The sequence below is a fragment of the Schistocerca americana genome, chromosome X (assembly GCF_021461395.2).
Source record: "Schistocerca americana isolate TAMUIC-IGC-003095 chromosome X, iqSchAmer2.1, whole genome shotgun sequence".
Lineage (NCBI taxonomy): Eukaryota > Metazoa > Arthropoda > Insecta > Orthoptera > Acrididae > Schistocerca > Schistocerca americana.
In genome coordinates, this window is record NC_060130.1 from 902263335 (window position 1) to 902278512 (window position 15178).

Genomic DNA, 15178 nt, shown 5'->3' on the forward strand with positions numbered 1-15178 from the left:
ACCCCTCCTACAAATCTTCTGTTGTTGTTTGATCAGTTGTTTTCCTCCCTCTGCCACATTGCACTTCAAAAGAACCTGTGTTTTCGGATTTTGTAATCATTTTCTGCAGACCCTTGACAGACGTTGGACCAGTGCCATTTTTCATATGCTTGAGTGTCCAGAACTTCTGCAGAGCTACTGGCGCACAGTTACCATTCTTGAAAAAGAGCTTTACCAGTAGTGCGCAATCCTGTATTGAGACAGTGATGCCGAGTGTCTCAGATGCTAACTGAGAACAGCCATGCACTCTTGTCTTATTTTTGCATGTTCTGCTGCTTACAGTGCCATCTAGTAGTAAAATTTTCATTAAATTTAACATCATTCTCAGCATTGGTTCTGTTTTTACAGCATTTGAACTGTAATTATAATCACCCTGTATAAATCTGTGTGTGTGTGTGTGTGTGTGTGTGTGTGTGTGTAACCTAGTCCAGAGAGTTAGTTAATTCAGAAACAAAATAATTTTATTATTTTGGTGCTTAGTGCTGGTAGTGTTTTGTTACTTCTTTTTCCTTATACATGTGGTACAGAGTAATGATTTATTTTTAAAAAAATATTTTTTATGTCCTGTAGCAGTCACTGAGAGTGAGTCATCCTGCAGTTATCGAAGGATCTGATGCTAAGACAGGTATAGTTCTAAATTTATTGCTATTTTCCTTGCTATGGTTTCTAAATACAAAAGTGCACAATCACACTGTTACAATGTCACCAATCAGAAGTAAATTCCCAGTTTTTTTCAGTTTGTTAACAAAATTTAAGTGATAGAATAAATTGCAATGAAATGGTATTAAAGTTCTAACCCACAATAAAAGTGTAAAACAAGAAAGAGTACACGTCAGTACTAAATTTATTCATATTTGACTTCAATAATTGAACATTAAAGGAATAATAATAATAATAATAATAATTTATGCATTATTTTGTTGTAGCTCAAGAAACGTTTACTTGAGAACTGTTCAAAATATTTACATTGAACAACAGTTGTATTTTAGTTTATGGCAGATATGTTCAGTCACCCTGTTACTAGAGTTCTGTGGATAATAACATGGATTGATGGTAATCTGCCTTTCTCGGCCAATTAGTGCTCTGTTAATTTGACTGTGAAGTTGGTATTTCTGTGAGCAGTTAGTTTGTTGTGTCATACATCTGCAGTGGCAGTTTGCTGTAGGGTGTTGGCATTTGTTGTTCTGTTTAGATATTAATGATTCAGACAGTTTCGATTGTAAGTTAGATCACCAGAAATGGGAAACAGGAAAAACTTTACTGTAAAGAAAAATTTTCCAGGCTTGCGACTACCAGTTCTTTCTACCAGATCCTTTTCTAGCTAAGAGAAATGTATCAATCATGATGAGACACCTCCAGATCCCTGTTTTGTTTTATTTATTTACTATCTGTCTTTATTTCTATAGGTGGTTTCTGTTAGAGAACTAATAAAAGTTAAGGAACTGAAAATTATAGATAGTAATCACATTGTTTCAGTGTAGGTTTCTTGCTCACAAGTGTGACCATGTGTTTTTGACATCCTCATCTAAAGAGACAAAGTTGCCAGGTGTTGATATATTAGGTTTCCAGGCTGAAAACCAAGTTCTGTAAGAATCTCGGAAATGTAACGCAGTTACTGGTTATGACACACATTGCAGACACTCTGGGTAATAAACCAAAATGTCATGCTATGGTATTTATTTGGAGCAGTTGTAAATTTTGGAATGTAAATATTGTCATGTTCAGTGAAATGCAAATTTTATTTGGCACATGATGAAATAAATTTTGCAAATTATTTAGCCTGTGTGCATTTACATCTTCCTAGTGAGGACATTATGCATGAAAAGTGTAGCAAATTGCTGAAATTTCTGTGGGTTCTAATTCGATTGCACAGGAAACTACAGTGGCAAATTTAGCTTTGCACTGAAGATTTAGGTACTGTTGTTGTTGTCATCATCATTTATATCAATTTTATTTTACTTTATCATTCAGATTTAATTGTAGGACAGCAATTCAATGAATCTTGTATCATTTAAGTTGGCTTTATGTACCTGAAGGTCTTTTTTAAAAAAATTCTTTGGAGGTTTACTAGCATCACAGATGCAATCAAATGAATGGCAAATGCTGCAGAATTTTTACAGAGATTACAGATGTGAACTGACAAGTTTAGGTTGTTATTAATATGTAATAACAGGAATTTGATAGACACAAGTGCTCAAGTAAAAAGGGTAACAGATGTAAGAGAATGGTTCCAAAATCTATATCCCAAAAAATTCTAGTCTAATCTGATGAAGAATGTTCTCAGCAGCCAGCCGGAGTGGCCGAGCGGCTCTAGGTGCTACAGTCTGGAACCGCGAGACCGCTACGGTCGCAGGTTCGAATCCTGCCTCGGGCATGGATGTGTGTGATGTCCTTAGGTTAGTTAGGTTTAAGTAGTTCTAAGTTCTAGGGGACTGATGACCTCAGCAGTTAAGTCCCATAGTGCTCAGAGCCATTTGTTCTCAGCAGCTATAGTGAAGTATTTCAGACAGAACCATCCAATGTTTCAACCAGTTGCCAAATTTTCACAGTTTCTATGTCTTGATGAAAAGAAATGTGGAAGGGGAGATGGAAACCTTACCTGTAAAAAGTCAGATCAATATGATTCATCATAAATGTTGGATGTATAATTTTCAAATGTGCATCTACTTGTATTTAATTAAAATGTGTATAATATTTAGCATTAGCTTTAATTTCGTTTAAACATTTTAAAATATTCGATCAGGCGAACATCTGAAATTGAGGAACATAATAATAGAATCAAAAATCCACTTCAGCTGCCAGTAATATCTTTTTATTGCATGACCTGTTTTGAAGCCCAAAGCTTCATTTTCAGGTGCCACCAACTGTGAATAAGAGGAGCTACTGGCATACAACTGTGTGGCTGACATACCAAAATGAAAGGTAAAGGTGTGAAAAGTAGTATACACACAATTATGGAGAGAGAAATGTGTGGCAGTCAGGCCAGTCAGTCATCAGTCGGGTTGGGGAGGGGGGGGGGGGTCACACTCACATCAAACACACACATGGGACTGAAACAAAGGCGCTGACATAGAGGGAGGGATCTGGACAAAAATGTACTAATAAATAAATAATTGCACTCACTGTAGGACCAGCAACTCTATGGTTCAAGCCCGCATCCAACCATCCAGGTTTAGGTTTTCCGTGATTTCCCTAAATATCATAAAGCAAATGCCAGGATGGTTCCTTTGAAAGGGCACAGCCAGTTTCCTTCTCTGTCCTTCCCTAATGCGGACTTGTGCTCTGCCTCTAGTGACCCTCTTGACAAGACGTTAAACAAGAATCTCCTCCTCCAGCTGTTTCGCCTGCCTTGACTGAATGACACAGAAGTTACTAGTGCAGCCAGCAAGGGAGCCAGCTGACAGTGTCAGGGGAAGTGACTGATGTGGGTGCCAATTAGGTGGGGAACCAAAATAGATAGCCGAAAAAGTGCAGGAAATGGGCTGACTGGTCCATCTTCCCAGGTAAGTGTGGTTCACAAGATTGATACAAAGTAGAACTACAGATCTAAGAACCTGTTCCTTTTTCCCCCCAAGGTAAGTCTTTCCTCTCCCAGGATTGGAATGACTCCTTACCCTCTCCCTTAAAACCCACATCCTTTCGTCTTTCCCTCTCCTTCCCTCTTTCCTGATGAAGCAACCGTGGGTTGCGAAAGCTTGAAATGTGTGTGTGTGTGTGTGTGTGTGTGTGTGTGTGTGTGTGTGTGTGTGTGTGTGTGTGTTTTATTGTCTCTATCAACGTACCAACGCTTTCGTTTGGTAAGTTACAGAGTCTTTGTTTTTAGATATAATAAGTATATTTAAACGTATTAACATGAGTGTTTGGCATAAAATGCGTAAAAAATCAATGTAACAGTGTTTCAGAATAAAAAGATAGAAAACAAAAATACAACTAAAATGGGGTACGCAAAGTATACAAAAAATATCTAAAAGGTGAGCAATAAAATGACAGGTGAAGTGTGGTAGGAGAATGATACCAGCCACGAAAAGATTAGTGATAATGTATAGACTTGTCTTAAAGAGCCAACTCAGTCATAGTATAAAAAGCTTAGTCAGCATTAGAATGACATACACAATACAAATACCAATGTTCACATATACATTGATGGAAAAAAAAAACCAACAATGAGATGTTTTGCAACATAAACAAAAGCTGGTAGGTGTGTTACTACATCTGGAAGATGATGGCTATTCAAATTTCGCACCAGTCGCGTAAGAGTGGCACTAGCAGCACCACTATCAGGATAGTGAAGAATACCTTTAAGGCGAGAAAGACACCATTATCGACACCTCACTGAATTTGAATGAGGTCACGTGATAGAGCCACAGAACGCTGCATATTCCTTCTGTGATATTGCAGAAAGTCGTGGCAGGAATGTAGCCACTGTACACGATTGCTGATAGTGATGGTCACGAGGATGTACAGCCACAAAAGACCAGGCTATGGATGGCAATGTGGCACTACCGAGAGGGAAGACTATTTTGTTCGGCATATGGTTGTGGTGCATCATACTGCATCTTCAGCAGCAATTGGAGCAGCAGTGGGCACCACAGTGACTCAACAAACTGTTACTAATCAGTTACTTCAGGGACAGCTCTGTGCCACACACCATGTAGCATGCATTCCGTTGACCCCAAACTGCCACCATTTGTGACTTCAGTGGTGTCAAGCGAGAGCTCATTGGATGTCAGGGTGGAGGTCTGATGGATTCTGGTTCTGCCTCAGTGCCAGTAAGGGCCATGTGTTGGTCAGTAGGAAGTGAGTAGATGGCTTGTAGCCAGCCAGCCAGCCAGCCTGCGTACCTACCTACCTACCAGCACCAGATGTAATAAAAATAAGTGAGAAGTAAAAGTGGGACCAAAGAAAGTGAATAAAGAAACAGCCTATGTGTAGTGAATGAAACACTATAATCAGGAAAAAATAAAAATGCTAAAACAATATATATATATATATATATATATATATATATATATATATATACACACACACACTCATCTTTAATGTGTTGTGTTTTGTTTTTAAGGTAGCCTTGGTTGCAAACTGGTTTTTATTTTTATCAATTACACATTTTGTTTTTGTGAGGCATCATCAGATTATATGAAAAGCATAGAACAGAAAATTTTTAATGTAACAGATGGTACCATAATGAAGCACGATTCAAAACTGTGCATCCATGCATATAAGGATAATAATATATGTGGAAACTAACGTACAAAAATAGCAGCAGCAGCTTCATTTGTCAGTTGCCACAATAGGACATAAAATAAGAATAAAAATCATTTGGATGAGGCATCTGCTTGTAAGATGCCTTACCAGACAAAACAATCTAAATGGGAACGAAAATAAAATAATTAAACTACTGGGAGGCAATAAGAATGCAAAATAAAATATGTGAACCGTTCGATACCTTACGTGTGCCAACACCAGATCAGCACAGTGTACAGATTGTAAACACATACAAAATGTACGCTACAAGCTAGTGTGTTCCAGTGGAACAGGTCTGCTAAGTACTACAGCAAAAGCTACTATGAGGTAAATGATAACAGGTACAGTACTAATTAATTATAAGAATAAACCTGATGTAAACATTTCAATATGTATTCTTCCGCGTTTGCTGGAACCTCATTGGATTTCCGCTCACACGGGACTGCAGCGAAGCTGTCTCTAGTACAGTCAAGTACGATCATAAGGATACGTTTTACGCTGTGTTATGCGCACATAGACTGCGCGATCATGCGGGACAATAGCTTTACCGGCGCTGTAAAATGGAGATAAAAACTGTAAAAAATTGGCGCACACAAAACAAAACCACACACAGGACCATAAAAGTATCGACGGACGGCGTAGCATATAACAATCACTGACAATAACTTTATGTACAAGTCTAGCACGCAATTAAAATCACAGCTCATGATGCATAGGAGAACAGCACCAAACACAACACTGACGCCGATGAGCAGAGAGGCTCTGCCAGGGGCAGACAGACGAGGGAGGAGGGAAGAAGGGAAGGTGGTGAGGGGAGGAGATGGGGGGGGGGGGGGGGGGAGACGGGCGAGGAGTGCGCTGAAGAGGGCTGGGGAGGGAAGGACGTGGGAGGGAAGCAGTCGAGGAGGGGGTGCAGGGACTCAGGGAGGGAAGGAAAAAAAATCCGCTCTTGGGAGAAGGAGGGGAGAGGAAAAAAAAGGGGGCCCTGTGGAAGGGGAGGGGGGGGGGTGTTACAAGTACAGGTTATAGTTGGAAGAAAGGGTAGATGTCACGTTGAAGTTCAACATCCGGGAGGGGAGGTGCTAGAAATTGCCCTGGTGAAGGAAATGGAGGGTGTGGAGGTGGAGAGACGAAGGGATACAGCGATAGAGGCACGGCAATGACTGGGGGGGGGGGGGGGGTAGAGAGGAAGGAGGAAGCCAGAGGGGGGGGGGGGGATCAAGCCTGCGGACAGTGAAAAGGATGCGGAGATGTTGGAGGAAAAGGAGGTGTGGGAAAGGGATTGGGTCATAACAGGAGCTGTGTGGGGGAAGGAAGGCAGATACAGAAGGCAAGGCGGAGCACATGTCGTTCGAAGATTTGGAGGGCCTTGTAAAAGCGGGTGGGTGTGGAGATCCAGGCAATGCTGGCATAACAGAGGATAGGATGGATGAGGGATTTGTAGGTGTTGAGGATGGTGGAAGGATGCAATACCCATGTCTGGCCAGGCAGGAGTTTCAGGAGGCGGAGGCAGGAATGGGCTTTCTGCTGGGTGGTCAGGAGGTGAGAGGTCCAGGTGAGGCGACGGTTGAGGGTGAGGCCAAGGTATCTTAGGGTGGGGGTGAGCTGGATGGGACGACCAAAAATGGTGAGGTGGAAATCATGGGGACGGAAGTAGTGGGTGGTGCGGCCTATGATGGTTGCCTGGGTTTTGGAGGGGTTGAGATGAAGGAACCACTGGTTACACCAAGTGGTGGACTGGTTAAGGTGGGTTTGGAGGGAGCGTTGGTGCCGTTGGAAGGGTAGGATAGAGAGCCAGGAAGGCAGTGTCATCAGCATATTGGAGAAGGTGGACAGGTGGGGGGTGGCTTGGGCATATCAGCGGTGTACAGGAGATAGAGGAAAGGGGAGAGGACGGAGCCCTGGGGCATGCCAGCAGTGGGATAAAAGATACGGGAGTTGGTGTTGTGGATGATGACGTAGGAAGGATGGTGTGAGAGGAAGAAAGTGACCAGATGGACAAAATTGACAGGCAAGCATAGGTTTTGAATTTAAAGAGGAGACCGGGATGCTATATGCGGTAATAGGCATTTTGGAGGTCGAGGGAAACAAAATTGGCGGAGTGATGGGAGTTAAGCTGGAGGGAAAGAAAGTGGACAAGGTTAAGGAGTTGGTGTTCAGTGGAGGAGGAGGGTCGGAAGCCACACAGGGTAAGGGGGAGTAGGTGGTTTTGATGAAGGTGCTGATGGATACGACGGGAGAGGATGGATTCAAAGACCTTACTGAAGACGGAGATGAGGCACATGGGACGATAGGAAGAGGTTTGTCGGGTTTGAGGAATAAGAGGACGTGGGAAGTGTTGTACAGGTCGGGGTAGAAGCCGGTAGAGAGGATGACGTGATAGAGATTGGCAAGGACAGTCAGGAAGGAGAAGGGGCTTTCTCTAAGGTGGTGGTAGATGCCACAGTCGTGACCAGGGGTCATGTTGCGTTTTGACTGGAGGATAAGTTTAATGTCTTGTGCTGTGATTGGAGTGTTCAAGACAGAGGGGGGCCAACTGCCCCAAGTATTGGAGACCAGGAGCAAGTGGAGCGACTGAGGTATCGGCACGTTCCATAACGGTGGGGAAAAGAGAATAATCAAAGTGGGGATCGTCAGGGACGGATAATACCTTGGAAAAGTGGGAAGCGAAGTGGTTGGCCTTACTGAGGTTGTCAGGAAGGGGGCAGTCGTTACGGAGAAGGGGGTAATGGGGTGTGGAATGGGAACCAGTAAGGTGATGGAAGGTGGACCAGTACTTGGAGGAGTTGATAGGAAGGGTGGTGTTGGGTTGTGTACAGGTCTGGCACCAGTCCAGGTATTTCTTTGCTGTAATAAGGTTCTGTGGGTGTCCTGCATTTGCCGATGATGGAGTGTATCCCTGTCACAAGTGTGCAGGAAGGAGCGATAGAGGCGGCGGGATTCGCGGAGGAGGAGGACAGCCCATGGAGGGAGAGTGGGACGGTGGGGTTGGATTGTTTTAGAAGGAACATGGGCCTCCACGGCGTCAGTAATTACAGTCTGAAGGAAGGACGAGGCGTGGATGAAATCGTCAGGATGGTGATAAGTAAGAGGGTGGCTTTCGACCTGGGTGACGATGGGTTCCCAGTAGGCATCCCAGTTGGCACGACGGTAGTCATGGACGACCTTGGGAAGGGGTGCAGGGTGGGGAGCCGGAGGGATATGGTGAGCAGACGTTATGGTGAGAAGGATGGGGAGGTGGTTGCTGCCTGTGGGTTCAAGGATGTCGACGGTGATACACCCAAGGAGGTTGGCGGAGGCAATGACAACATCGGGGATGATGTTGCTTTCGGGACAGGCGTGCTGGCGAAGGGGAATAAGGTCACCTTAGATCATGGAGAGGAACTGATACCACTGCTGAAGGGCGGCAGGGGAGCGGCTATGGATGTTAATGTCAGCAGCAATCACATAGGTGGAGAAGGTGTGGTCAATGCGGGAGATGAAGTCATAGGGAAGAGTAGCAATGGAGCAGACATAGATGGTGGTGCAGATCATTGTGAGGGAGGGGAAGATGATGTTGAGGATAAGGTGTTCGGTGGGGTAATTTAGGAGGGGTTGTGGCCGGATGGAGATATGCTTAAGGTGGCCAATGGCGACTCCACCCTGTGCCCTAGGACCAGGAGCATCAGTGCGGTTTAGGATATAGGGAGAGGTGTGGATAGTATGGTGGAGCTGGAGAAAGGTTTCATTCAGGAGGAAGGTGTTGACCCAATGGTGGGAGAGGGTATTCATGAGTAGGTATTTGTTGGTGTGGAAGGAGCGGACATACTGGAATAGGATGCGACACTCATGCTGCACCGTGAGGGGAGCAGAGGGGGGTTGAAGAGAGGGGAGGGAAGAGACTTAGGCTAGGGTGTCGAGGCAGGTGAAGGTGAAGTGGGCTTGGTTGTGGGAGTAAGTGGAGAAGGTGTAAGACGGAGTGGGCAGCGAAGGATATTTGTTGGAGGGTGTGGCGGTGCTGGAAAGGGTGAATGTTTTGGAGGACTATGGTGAGGAACCAGATGATGTCTTCAGCTGTGGGGGGTGGGACGGAGGGAATTGTTGGTGTGGACGGGGGAGGGGGGGGGGGGGGGATCAATGGGATGGACAGGGTCAGTAAGCTCAGGGGTAGCAGGAGGGGGTTTAGCTTTACACTTGTGGGAGTAGGTGGGATAGGGGCCATTGTAGGTGTTACAGGATGGGTGGTGAGGTTGGGGCAGTGTTTAAGAAAGTGGGAGGCCTTGCAATGAGGACAGGTGAGGGGACTTTTTGCAGTTGGGGGTCAGGTGATTGTTGTACATGAGGCAGTGTTGGCAGAGGTTGGATTGAGGGGGGGATTTGGAGGATTCAACAGGGTGGCGATGGTGGAAAATCAGGGCACCCTGGGTGAGGAGGTGGTAAATGGAGGGGGCGGACTCCAAAAAGACCCACATGAGATTAATGGGACCAGAGGCATTGTGGATATGTCAGTCAGAGCGAATTTCCAGGTCCGGGTGTGATTTCAGTTCCGCCAACACCTCAGCCTCCGTGATCACCGGGCTGAGCTTGGTGATCACGGCAGTGTAGGTGGGGGGATGACGGGGAGACTGGGGCTGAAGGGCCAGAGGAAGAGGAAAGGAAGGGTGTCAGAGAAGCATGTGGACCAAACATAATGCGCAGGAGTTTACAGAGGAAATCCATGTGAAAGGAGGGGGAGGGGGACTTGATGAGGACCGAGTCCCTGCGAGGAATCAGCTGGGAGATGGGACAACCAGGTAGACACCTTCATATCTCCATGGTGAGGGTACGGGCATCAAGGAACTTAGGGTCTGGGGTTGACAGGACATAGGTGTGGAGGGCAGGGACTGGGGTATGGGTGGCAGGAGGAGTGGGGGAGGTGGTGACTTTTTGTTGGAAATGGTGGGAGTAGGCAATAACGTGCTTCTGGGGTTTTGATAGTTCAAAAACCCTCATGACTATCATCTAGGTGTTTTATAATCCCCATCTCTTGGAGCCAATTCATCTTCTTCCCTTTGTGAGCTGTGTGCAGCATGCTTATGTTATTCAAGTTGGAGGCTGATGGCCACTTGATTTCAGGTGCTCAGCAAAGGCAGAATGATGCTTTAGTTGTCCTCTCTTAATAAGTAAATGGTCATTAAATCTGATTATAAGCTTTCTATCAGTCAGTCCCCATGTGATGCATCACAGTCTTTGCAGTCGATCCTGTAAGCACCAGAACCTGCATATTTGTCTTCGTGTCGTGTTCATTGTGGGTGTAATAATTTTGCACTTTATTAGCTGATGAGGAAACAACTTCCATATCTTGCTTCTTAAACAGCTTAGCAAAGCCACATGAGAGATTCGCTACAAATGGGGTCTTCACAATTTTTTGTCAAGATTAGTGGGATTCTGGACTCATTTGGTGGGGTCTTTTGTTTATAAAAATCATCGACTATCATTGAGCTATACCCATTGCTGATCGGAATATGTTTTAGATTAGCTAACTCTTTGTCTTTGTATAAATGGCTTAACGGAAGGTCACTGATGCAGTATAGCATGGATTGCAAGAAGCTAATCTTACTGCGGTAAAGGTGACAGGAGAAAGCATGTATGACTGCATCACTAGTGGTGGGTTTGTGGAAAATGTAAAACTGAATGATGCCCACAATAATGTCTCTCCCATAATATTTTTTGCTTTTAGGTAAGACTAACATACTTTATTATTCTTGCTTCTGCTACTTGCATGTTTTGGTTATAGTATTTTTTAATAAAAGTACATCCACAGAGGATATTTATTAGTAAGCTGTGTTTTTTTCTTTTTTTCCCCCTCTCATGTACTCCTGGTTGCTTAAAGATTCTTTTATGTATTTAATTATGTTGCCTTCGTAAATCCTCCAACAGTTCGATCATTCACTCTATGGGTTAAGTTATGTTTTAAGATCCTGTTATGCAATTTTAAACACTTCATCTTAAGCATTTTTGTGAGTGGCAACGTTTTTCCCATATATTATTTTTCTGTGATCTTTAATTGTCACCAGTTAATTGGTCATTTATTAGATGCTTTTATATATTTTATTGTGGTAACATCGTAACCCTCTGATAGCAGTATTACTTACCCCACTTGGTTTGTGGTGGCCTAAGCTACAATTTAAGACCTTTTTACTCACAAGTTTTCCTTCTCAGCAATTTTGTAAACAGCAATGTTTTATCCCGCACTTTGTGTTTTGTTAGCCCCAGGTGTTATCAGTTAAATGTCATAACCTTCCATAATGTAAGTTGTCTCTGCCCCTTGCGAACATAGCCATATACACTTTAATTAATTTTAATTTTGATTCCCATTAAGTAATGCATATGGCTTATTCAGCTGTGGTTGATGCTTGTGTCATCTAGGCCACACAGGTGGTACAGGTACTGTGCCTCTTATTGTATACCTCATAGTAGCTTTTCCTGTAGTGCTTAGCGGACGTGTTTCACAGGAACACTTTCTAGCTTGTAGCGTGGATGTTGTTTGTGTGTTTACACTCTGCACAATGTTCTGATCTTGTCTTAGCACAAGTAAGGTATCTAACTGTTCACATATTTTATTTGTTTTACATCCTTCATTGCCTCCCAGTAATTTAATTAATTTAGTTTGATTTCCATTTAGACTCTCTTCAGTCTGATAAGACTTTTGACCAGCTGATGCCTTATCCAGATGATTTCTGTTCTTATTTTATGCCCTGTTGTTGCAACTCATGTATGAGACTACTTCTTCTACATTTTTATGTGAGTTTAGAGATACGCTATTATCAATTTTTGTGTGGTTGCACAGTTAAGAATCATGCTGCGTTATGTTACTGTTTGTTACATTAAAAAATTTCTGTTTTATGTTCTTCAGATAATCTGATGATATTTCACAAGGCTAAAATGCATTATTGGTATGAATAAAAACAATTTTGCAACTGAGACTGCTTTTATTCAAGGAAATATCATAACCAGTTGCTGTACCGAACTGCCAGTGATGAACTGGAACCAGTATTGGCTTCAAGAGCCAAAACAAAGTCTTACTATAATAAGCTTAGTCAGAATTAAACTGATATACATGACAGGAATAGCAATGTAAATATATGAAACAGAACGGTGCATCTACACAGCACTAGATGTAATAAAAATAAGTGATAAGTAAAATGGCCTATAAACTAGAACAAGTGAAGCTGAGTGAAGAAACTAAACCTACGTGTAGTTGATAAGAATGCTAAAATTCAGTTACAGGATGTTCAGTGTAATGACGAAGTCATTAAAATGAAATAACATAAGGTATATTAAATACATGAGAGTATCAATGTGAAAATAATTTTTCAGGTACTAAAGAATAGAAGCTTGGCAGACTTAGTGCTTAAGAAATTCATAGTTATTGGGAATAAACTTGGGTTTAAGCATAGTTTGTCCATTTACCCTAAACACAGGGTTCTGGTTCAGATAGTGCAAAATTTTGTATTTCGTGAAGGATGTCAAGGATATGTCTTTTAGGATAGTGGTGGAGATTGCCATCATTCTTGTGCCACTCTTCACCTGTTGTCATTTCATTGCTTAAGTTTTAGATATATTTTTGTATACTATCAGTAACTCTTGTGTTAGTAGCATTTTCATCTTTCCCTAATTATAGTGTTCTTATCCACTATACGTAGGCTCAGTTTCTTTACTCACTTTCTTTAGTCATAGTTTAAATCACTTTTTGCTTCTTGCTAATTTTTATTATGTCTGGTGCTGTGTGGATGCCTCATGCTGTCTTATACATGTACATTGCTATTCCTGTTGCATATATTGCTGTAATTGTGACAAAGCTTTTTATATTGACTCTTTTTTTTTAAAGATGAGTGAATGTGCGTTTACTGATCTTTATGGTTGGCATCATTCTCCTACCACACATCACCTGTCATTGTCTTACTGCTCAATTTTTAGATATATATTTTTATACTGTTCATACATCCTGTTTTAGTTGTATTTTTATCTTTTTATTCTGATGCCCTCTGATAGACTGACTTTTAGACATTTTGTGCCGAACACTCCTGTTTATAAGTTTTTGAAACATGGTTTTAGGAAATGTCTGCAGTCATAAAATACTATAAAAAATATAATATAAACAGTCTAGACCATGTAAAATATTTTATTTTAAAAACGGTGACCAGTTTCGAGCAATACCTGATCATCTTCAGATCAGTACATACTCCTTGCTGACTTCTGGAGCTGGTGGCATGAAGCACTGACTGCTCTTGGCTGGTGTGAAGAGCAACTTCAGGTGGCAGTTGTTCTTAACACCAGCCAGGAGCCGTTAGTGCTCCATGCCACAAGCTTCAGCAGTCAGCAAGAAATATGTAATGGTCTGAAGATGATCAGGTATTGGTCAAAACCAGTCATCATTTTCGAAAATAAAATATTGTATGTGGTCTAGACTGTTTTTATTATATTTTTAAACTCGTAGCTCCTCCTCTTGTTCGTAGTTGGTGGTGCCTCAAGTTGAAGCTTTGGGTTTCAAAACAAGTTGTGCAGTAAATGGAAATTACCAGAAACTGAAGTGGATTTTTTGTTGTATCAGTCTTGAAATATTGATAAATACTCACATTTCTTCAGATTCTCTTTAACTACACAACAACAACAGTTTAGGGGATGAATGTTAACAAACAGTATCTATAAAGGACATTGTTTCAGATTACTCGTATCATGTAGCATTCACTCATTCATATGATAGTTGCCAATTTAAAGAGCTGACCAGTCTGACAACAATTTCACAGTACATGTATACTCTTATGAAGTTTGTTCTTCGTCATCTGTTATATTCTGAAATAAGTGATAATATCCACAGTTACTCAACTAGAAAAAAAATTATTAGTGTGTGTCAAATCTAGCCCTGGTTTCCAAAAGAAGCAAATTATCCTGTAGAAAAAGTTTGTTGATCACTCACCCAGTTATGTAAATTGCTCGATAGATAGATGGTGATAAGTTTCTGCCTACTCGTTATATCCTTCTGAAATAATTTTTATTTAGAAACTTGGAGAATGTATTGCATAAGAGAATTAATTTTTGTTATTACTAAATTATTTTAGTTACTATTGGCAGCATGTGCCCGTATAAGTATTGCATTTAAGTTTTTTAAATAACCTGCAAACTACCTGGTTTCAGATTGTTAAAAAAATGTCGCACAAATCTTCTATTGAGCATGCAGTTAACACTGATATGAGTACAAGACAGCCATTTGACATAGAGAAATAAACTTTAAGCAATAGTTAGGCACAGAAACAAGAATCTAATACCATACTGACTGTTAATCGAATGTGACTGTTTCAAAAATATGAATAGGTTTTTCAGAGAGAGAAAAAGCCTAACATTACAGCTCAGATTTTTAACTTGTGCAGTTTTTTGGTGAATACATCTCTTTTCATATTTTAGTCAACAGTTTGTAGTAAATGTTAGCTTTTGGTAGACTTGTTACTAAAGGTACATATATAGTATATTTATGTTTTCTGTAAGCTAGTGTAATGTGCACAATGGAGGAATGTAGAGCGTTTGTAGTCATTGTCCATTTGAGAGACATCATTTAATTTTTGATGATAAATATGGCTGCAAAATGGACATTTGTATGCTCATGACATGTTTTTCCCCCCTCCAACACAGAGTACTGATGAGGACCTAACATCCTCAGAATGCCTCAAAAAATGGGCCTTCTGGGGTGCTCGCACATCTGATGCTGACCTTTCTAAACATAAAAAGAATAGCCACAAATGGTCCCTTTAAAGTTGATTGTTATTTGCCATACCTCTTAAGGTTGTCATCAATAGTGTTGACTACCATTTCTGATCCTAATTTGTGGATGCCAGCCTTTGTTTCTTGTGTAGGTAAAATGGGGTGCCTATCTGTCCAA

The 15178-nt window shown here is 41.8% G+C and overlaps 1 protein-coding gene across 1 annotated transcript in view; it reads left to right on the top strand.

Moving 5' to 3' along the window:
- The window catches only part of LOC124556682 (zinc finger protein 257-like), an 89502-nt gene that overhangs the window by 47667 nt on the left and 26657 nt on the right, over window positions 1-15178 (top strand). The window contains exon 3 of the mRNA XM_047130649.1: window positions 610-664. Coding sequence (XP_046986605.1) covers window positions 610-664 — 55 coding nt within the window. The remainder of the gene's footprint in view (window positions 1-609; window positions 665-15178) is intronic.